Genomic DNA, 8,575 nt, shown 5'->3' on the forward strand with positions numbered 1-8,575 from the left:
GGGTAATTTATAAAGAATAACGCGTTTATTTAGTTCATGGTTCTGGAGGCTGGAAAGTCCAAGAGCCTGACGCTGGCATCTGGTGAAGCCCTTGTGCTTTACCTTAACATGACGGGGTCATCCCATGGTGAGACAGAGCTTGCCAGCTTTGTCCTCTTTTCTTCCTACAAAGCCACTAATTCCGCCATGGGGGCCCCATCCTTATGACCTCATCTGACCCTGATCATACCCAGGGGTGCCACCTCCAAACACCATTAGCGGATGGATTTAGGTATTGTTTTCAGCACATAAACTTTTGGGGGACATGTCCTAACCATAGCAGCCATAACCACTCAGACCCGTTTGGAAGGAGCTGAAGGTGGGGCTTGGGCAGGGAGCCCTGTGTTCCCCCTTAGAGGTGACCTCTGCTTCTGCCACAGTCAGGGGGCAAAACAAAGGCAGCCTGGACCTGGGGCCAGGCACCAGTGGCTCACGCCTGTAATCCCAGCTACTCAGGAGGCAGAGAGCAGGAGGATCACAGTTCGAAGCCAACCCTGGGCAAATAGTTCACAAGACCCTGTCTCGGAAAAACCCATCACAAGAAGGGCTGGTGGAGTGGCTCAAGGTAGACTCTCAGTTCAAACTCCAGTGCCACGAAAAAAATAAAAAAGGCAGCCCGGGACCAGGCGGGGGCCTGGTCAAGGGCTGGCTGCACCCCCACATGGGGCTGACCGCCACCCAGGCTCGCCCTGCCATCCCAGCCACAGTAGTCCCGGGGCAAGGAGGGAGGGCGCCCTGAGCTGGGGTTGCAGGGAGGCCACTCTGTGCCTTGACTAAAGGTCACACGTCCACATCTAACAGGCCTCACTGGGCCTATGTCCCCAGACCTTGGGATGCAGGTGGGGCTCAGAGCCAGGGTCCTACCATGGCCACAGTAGCTGAGCTGGCACGTCACTAGCCAAGCACAGCAAAACACCCTGGGAACCCTGGCGAGAGGACAGTTACAGCCTTCGGGAGGAAGGGGCTCCGAGGTCCTGGGGGCCAGGGAGCTTGAGCCATTCTTGCCTGGGCTACAAGCCTGGCCCTCCAGGGCCCCTCTGGGCTGGGCAGGGCTGCAGAGGACGGATGGGGCCTCTTTCCTCTCGCTCTTTCGCTCACTCGCTCGCTCGCTTGCTTGCTCGGCAGCTGAGGTTATTTTTTTCCCCTTCTGCCGCTGCTGAATTTCCCTTCAAGTAGGATAAATAAGCAGCAGGTTCCAACGTCAACGAAACAGGAGCTCACCCAGCCGTACAAAGGCGGCTTTCAGCAGCAGCCGGCACCTCCCGCCTGGCCCAGCCAGGCTGCGCTTGGCCTTGACGTTCAGCCTACGCCCCTTCCCAAAAGCGACCCCCGCCATGCCCCCGATCCTGCCTGCCTCCAGCAGAGACCATGCTAGCTCCTTGTCCTCGCCGTGCTCTGTGCAGACCACGGAAAGTACTTCCTCCCTAAGGACTCTCCATGGCTCCCTATTGCTCTAGGGTAAACCTCCCATTTCCAGATACCACCAGGAGCCTGGCTAGCTTTGCAAAGGCTGATCCCTCATCTAGAACACCCTTCCCTGTTGTCTCCCTGGCTCCCAGCTAGGCTTTGGGATTCAACCCAGCTCTGACTTTTCCCTCTCCCATCACAGGCACAATTCTGTCTGTGACTCAAGCTAACCATGACAGTGACAAGGCAAGTGCCACATCTTCTTGCCTAGGGTCCCCAGAACAAGCTTCTGGGGTGTAGAGGAGGTCTAGTGTGGCATAGGGAAGTGCTCAGTTAAAACCTGCTATTAAAAATTCACATAAAAGCAGGAGGTGGTGATGCAAGCCTGTAATCCCAGCACTTAGAGGCTGAGGCAGGAGGATTGAAAGGTCAAGGCCTGCCTGGCCTACACAATGGGACCCTGCTTTCAAAATAATAATAATAATAATAATAAGCCGGGCACAGTGTCTCATGCCTGTAATTCTAGTTACACAGGAAGTGGAGATTGGGAGGATTGGGTTAAAGGCCAGCCCTGGAAGTTGGGGGAGGGGAGCAAGTTAGCGAGACCCCATCTCAAAAAAAACAAGCGGGTAGTGAAGCGTGCCTGTAGTTCCAGCTACAAAAGAGATATAGGAAGGAAGACTGAGGTGAAGGCAAGCTTCTGCAAACTTTATCAAGAGGAAATGTGCTGTTTGGCAGGCTCGATGGTCTCTCTAACAATGACGCTCTGCCCTGTAGCTTTGAAGCAACCAAACCCTATAGACATGACCCACAGAACATGCCTACAAACCAGTGGGCCTTCCTGTGTTCCAATAAACTTTATTTATAAAAACAAGCTTTGGAGCCCACGTCTGTAATCCTAGCTACTTGGGAGGCTGAGACTGGGAGGGTTAAGGTTTGAGGTCAGCTCAGGCAAATAGTTTACGAGACCCCCACCTCCAAAAATAACCAGAGTAAAATGGCCTGGTGTGGCCCAAACAGTAGAGCGCCTGCTTTGCAAGTGCAGAGCCCTGAGTTCAAATTCCAGTACCACCAAAATAAATATATAAATAAATAAACACACAGAAAAATCTGGGCATTGTGGTGAATTCCTGTAATCCCAGCACTCCACAGGCTGGATCTTCCATAGCAGGATCTCTGATTCAAAGATAGCCTGGGCTACATTGTGACACCCTGCCTCAAAAAAAAAAAAAAAAAAAAAGCCTCTGTAGTAGGAATGGAACCAGGTAGTCCTTGACTAGAATATAAAGGGAAACTGAGTCAGCAGCTCATTCCCTAAGCCCCAGTCCTGCCCCTGTCTGTACACAGCACTGTGCCTTGTGTGTGCACATACACTTGCACAGAGTCTCGCACTCACGTGCCTGTCCCCAATTGTCCAGGACTATACTCAGAGGTCCTATCTGTCCCTGTCCCAGGGAGCAGGTTGTCTTGTACCTGCCGGGTCCTCCATCAGCACCAATAGCTTCTCCTGCAGGGTGTCCTGGACACACGGAGCAGACGCAAGATGGTCCCCCTAAGTCATGCTCACTTGCACGGACACCTCGTCTCACAGAGTCCAGTTGGCACCTCCTCCTCAACCTCAGACCCCATCCAGAAGGATCTGTGCCCCCCACGATTCTGACACTCTTTCACCCCCTGATCTTTATGGGAACTTAGTCCAGACCAGGCGCCTAGACAAGGAGGCAGCACGTTCCTGCCCCACCAGAAGCCCAGGATCGTGGGGACACAGGAACAGAGGCAGCGGGTGGACACAAGGACCAGTGGTGTAGGGTGGCAATGTCAGAGCTGGGTGGGGGCACAGCTCACCCTTGAAGGGGTGGCAGCAGACAGTGGGGATGCATGGTGGCTGGTCACAGTCTGGGACACGGGTACAAAGGGCCCCAAGGAGGACCAGGGAAGGGCGGGGACAAGGGCAGGGGGAAGTCCCTTCCCACACTTGGCCCAAGGGAAGGCTGGCATGTTGCAGGAAGGAGGAGCTGAGAGGGGCTCCCAGTGGGGATGGGTATTGGTGGGGACCTCCCTCCTGTCCCCTCCTCCCCATAGGCTCCCTTTCAGTGAGTCTCCGGTATTGTTGGCCTTTGTAAAGCGGGTGGGTGGGCAATCAGCCCAAGAGGCCTCTTCTCTCCCGGGCAGCATCTGCAAGGGGGCGGGGCTGTCCCACCCCCACTTCTGACTTCCCAGGAGCTGTTGCCATGGTGACAGGCATGGCATCCCACGGTCCCTGAGGCATCCTCTCCACTGCGGCTGCTAGTTAGGGCCCCCAACTCCTTTTCACCCCGGAGGCGGGGAGGGCACACAGGCCAGTCCTGGGCGTGGGACATCCCAGCAGTCGGCAGCCAGCAGAGGGGCAGCTCCAGGGCATCCCCCTCCCCGAGATGCCCTGATTCAGGGGTGGGGGTGGCTCAGGAGCCTCACCATCATCCATGCCCCATGCGTCGTCCACAGGACCCAGGGAGAAATAACAGGTCCCCAAGGCCCGTGTGCAGCCAGGTGGTACAGAGAGAAGACAGACAAGTGGATGGGGGTGCGCGGTGCCCTGGGACGAGGGGTGGGCAGAGCTGTGGCTCTGTCCAGAAGAAATAGAACCTGTCCCCAGGAGACGGACAGGACTGATCAGGAGAAGAAAAAGGCCACCGGGTCACCAGGCAAAGGCTGGGTCAGGAGGCGGGACGCTTGTGGTTGCTAAGGGGGGCGCAGTGCGGGGTGCGGCAGGAAATCAGGAGGGGGGCTTACCTAGAAGGGCTTAGGTGCCAGGCCCTGGAGCATAAGTTTCACCCTGGGCAATGGGGAGCTGCTGATGACATCCTGGGAACCTCTAGTTCACAGCTGGGTCCCTTTTTCAAAGGACCATACTCCTGCACTGATCAGACCTTACGGCCATTCCTCTCCTCTCCGCGGGGACACAGGGGGCACAGAGCGGCTGTGTCTTCGTGGACAATCTCTCTCCAGGGCCCTTTCAGAAAGCGAGGGGCTGCTGGGCGCGTGCCAGTGACAGCATATGTCTCTCTTTGTCCCTTCTCAGCTGGAGCACAGCTCTGAGGGGAGCTGAGTGCTAATGACAGGCGTGTGTGGGAAATGACTGGCTGTTTTCTTACCATGGCCACCGCTGCCCCAGTTCCTCCCTGAGCTGCCACCACAAGCCAAGCTTAGCGTAGGCAGCGTAAGCCAAGATGGGTACCTGGGCAGAGACCCTCTTCCGGTGAGAGTGACAGGCAACCTCACTCTGCTTCTTCACTTGACCCTTACGATCGTAAGGCTGGGTAATAATACCTTGAGTTTTCTGAGCCTCAGCTGCTCAACTGTAAAATGGGTGCAGGATTCTCTGTAAAACCTTGTCGGCTCTTACACCTTGTAGGTTATAAGTGCTGAAGAGATCACTGTAAAATGCCCGATGCAGCCAGGAACTGGTGGCTCATGCCTGTAATCCTAGCTATTCAGGAGGCAGACATCAGGAGGATCGTGGGTTGAGGCCAGCCAGGACAAACTGTTCCCAAGATCCTATCTCAAAAAAAACCCGCCATAAAAAAGGGCTGGTGGAGTGGCTCAAGGTGTAGGCCCTGAGTTCAAATCCCAGTACTGCAATAAATAAATAAATAAATGCCTGAACCATCCTCGGGAGGCAGAGATCAAGAGGATCAGTGTTCAAGGCCAAACTGGGAAAAAAAGTCACTGAGACCCCATCTCAACAATATAAGCAGGCATGGTGGTGCACACTTGTAGTCCCAGCTACTCAGGAGGCAGAGGTAAGAAGGATCAAGTTCCAAACCCAGCCCTCATCAAAAATCTTATCCAAAGAAAACTATAGAAAAAAAAAAAAAAGGTAGGCATGTCTGCCTAGCAAGCACGAATACGATCAAAAAAAGAGGAAGTCTGGCCTAGGGCTCACTTGACTCACAGCAGGTCCTTGGTCCTGCCTCCCGGCAATCCTCAGTCACTCAGTCATTCTTTGAGCATCCCTGAGCAGCTGCTAGGGTGCCTGGCCCTGGCTGAATGCTCACATGGAATCTGAGTCCCAGCCCTCCAGGTATTCCTGGGCCAAAGGGGTGGGGACAAATGGAGAGTGGGGACAGATGGGGACCTAGAACAGGGTCCCTTGGGTATCCTACTGGTGGCACCTGGGTTTCATACACAGCATTACCTGAGAAGGATAGCAGTTTCTAAGCAGGTCCCAAAAGGTCTCCAGGGGTACCCTACAAGGGTGTTAACACGACTGCCGAGGGGGGCAGGACGGCCTGTGAAATGCGCGTGGGGTCCAGTGTGGGAAGGTCACAAATGGAAACTTGGTAGTGTATGCTCTGAGCCTCAGCTTCCCCACTGGGAAATAGGGATAGTACAGCTTTTCTGGATTGCTGAGAACATACCCCGATGTCAAACGCGCATGAGACCTGAGGCTGGGAGACAGAGCCCAAAGTCACGTACAAACCAGTGAAGGGACAGAGGTCAGTGCCCATGGAGGTCATACACATGGTCTCCCCACTTGGGGTGAAAGGGGCTCCTGGTATGGGAAGAGTAGGCAGGGGGATCTTTTCACAACTGTCCAGGTGTCGCGGAGAGCTGCTGGGTCGCAAGTGAAGGGAATGACCGAGTGAAAAACAGAGGCAAGGGGGGCAAACACGGTTGCGCAAATGCTCCCGCTGCCCTCCCTCCATCCCCAGCAGCGCTCCAGCGGGTTTGCGACACGCGGCGCCTTTAAAGCCCAGTGGGGGGCGTGTCCAGACGGAGAGGCCACGCCCCCTGGGCGTATCCACCCGGGGATTCCCCGCCCCCGGGGCTGCTAGCTGCCGCCCGTGGGGCAGACCGCGCCGGCTCCGGCTCGGCGGCGGCTCGATTGGCAGCAGCGGTGGTGGCGGCTCGGCGGGTTCGGCGCCTCCTGTCCCTTGGGCGGCGCGGGGACACACGTGGGCGGTTCGGCGATGGCTTGCACCCCGCAACGTGGCGGGCTGGCACTGGGGCGCGGGACGGCGCGGCCCGAGTGAATCGGGAGCGCCCGGGATGGCCGTGCCTCCGCTCGGCCGGGCGCTGCTGCTGCTGGTGTGGCAGCTGCTGGCGGCGGGAGGCGCAGCGCTGGAGATCGGTCGTTTCGATCCGGAGCGCGGGCGCGGACCGGCACCGTGCCAGGTGGTGGAGATCCCCATGTGTCGCGGGATCGGCTACAACCTGACCCGTATGCCCAACCTACTGGGCCACACGTCGCAGGGCGAAGCGGCCGCCGAGCTGGCCGAGTTCGCGCCGCTCGTGCAATACGGCTGCCATAGCCACCTGCGCTTTTTCCTGTGCTCGCTCTACGCGCCCATGTGCACCGATCAGGTCTCGACGCCCATCCCCGCCTGCCGGCCCATGTGCGAGCAGGCGCGCCTGCGCTGTGCGCCCATCATGGAGCAGTTTAACTTCGGCTGGCCAGACTCGCTCGATTGCGCCCGGCTACCCACGCGCAACGACCCGCACGCGCTCTGCATGGAGGCGCCGGAGAACGCCACCGCCGGCCCCGCCGAACCACACAAGGGCTTGGGCATGCTGCCCGTGGCGCCGGCTCGGCCTGCGCGACCCCCTGGCGACACTGTCTCTAACCCCAGTGGCAGCGGTGGTGGCACCTGCGAGAACCCCGAGAAGTTCCAATACGTGGAAAAGAGCCGCTCGTGCGCGCCGCGCTGCGGGCCCGGTGTCGAGGTGTTCTGGTCCCGACGCGACAAGGACTTCGCGCTCATCTGGATGGCGGTGTGGTCGGCGCTTTGCTTCTTCTCCACGGCCTTCACGGTGCTCACCTTCCTGCTGGAGCCTCACCGCTTCCAGTACCCCGAGCGCCCCATCATCTTCCTGTCCATGTGCTACAATGTGTACTCGCTGGCCTTCCTGATCCGGGCGGTGGCGGGGGCGCAGAGCGTGGCCTGTGACCAGGAGGCAGGCGCGCTGTACGTGATCCAGGAGGGCCTGGAGAACACGGGCTGCACGCTCGTCTTCCTGCTGCTCTACTATTTCGGCATGGCCAGCTCGCTCTGGTGGGTGGTGCTGACACTCACCTGGTTCCTGGCAGCCGGCAAGAAATGGGGACATGAGGCCATCGAAGCCCACGGCAGCTATTTCCACATGGCAGCCTGGGGCCTGCCTGCCCTCAAGACCATCGTGGTCCTGACGCTGCGCAAGGTGGCTGGGGACGAGCTGACCGGGCTGTGCTATGTGGCCAGCATGGATGCAGTGGCACTCACGGGCTTTGTACTTGTGCCCCTGTCCTGCTACCTGGTGCTAGGAACCAGCTTCCTCCTCACAGGCTTCGTGGCCCTCTTCCACATTCGGAAGATCATGAAGACTGGTGGCACCAACACGGAGAAGCTGGAGAAACTCATGGTTAAGATCGGGGTCTTCTCCATCCTCTACACCGTGCCCGCCACCTGCGTCATCGTCTGTTATGTCTACGAACGCCTCAACATGGACTTCTGGCGCCTTCGGGCCACAGAGCAGCCATGTACAGCAGCCACTGTGCCCGGAGGCCGGAGGGACTGCTCACTGCCAGGGGGCTCGGTGCCCACCGTGGCGGTCTTCATGCTCAAAATATTTATGTCACTGGTGGTGGGCATTACCAGTGGCGTCTGGGTTTGGAGCTCCAAGACTTTCCAGACCTGGCAGAGCCTGTGTCACCGCAAGATGGCAGCTGGACGAGCCCGGGCTAAGGCCTGCCGGGCCCCCGGGGCCTATGGCCGTGGCATCCACTGCCACTATAAGGCCCCCTCGGTGGTCTTGCACATGACTAAGACAGACCCCTCTCTGGAGAACCCTACGCACCTCTAGCAACACAGGCCTTGCTCCGGGCTGCGGCTGCCTCTCCTTGCCCTCCCCCTTCCCCCATAGACAGCTGAGTAGCAGCTGCCCAGCTGTCAAGGTCAGGCAAATGAGTGGAGAGGGCTGAGGACCAGGGTGGGAACCCCTGTCCTCCCTAATGCAGGGAGGGGTGGGCCAGGCTGTGTCCCCAAGGGGTCTTAGGAGAGCAGGAGTGGGGCAGAGAAGGGCATGGTCCAGGAGGGAGTTTATTTAATGATGTAATTTATTGTTGCGTTTCTCTGGAAGCTGTGACTGGAATAAACCCCGTGTGACACTG

General features: G+C 58.0%; 1 protein-coding gene across 1 annotated transcript; it reads left to right on the forward strand.

Moving 5' to 3' along the window:
- Nucleotides 1-6,296: 6,296 nt before the first annotated feature.
- On the forward strand, nt 6,297-8,575 carry Fzd9 (frizzled class receptor 9). The gene has a single exon (XM_020187742.2). It carries the CDS (start codon nt 6,478-6,480, stop codon nt 8,266-8,268), a length of 1,791 nt encoding a protein of 596 aa, XP_020043331.2. The 5' UTR covers nt 6,297-6,477; the 3' UTR covers nt 8,269-8,575.

Source organism: Castor canadensis, chromosome 6 (genome assembly GCF_047511655.1).
Source record: "Castor canadensis chromosome 6, mCasCan1.hap1v2, whole genome shotgun sequence".
In the NCBI taxonomy this organism is placed as follows: domain Eukaryota; kingdom Metazoa; phylum Chordata; class Mammalia; order Rodentia; family Castoridae; genus Castor; species Castor canadensis.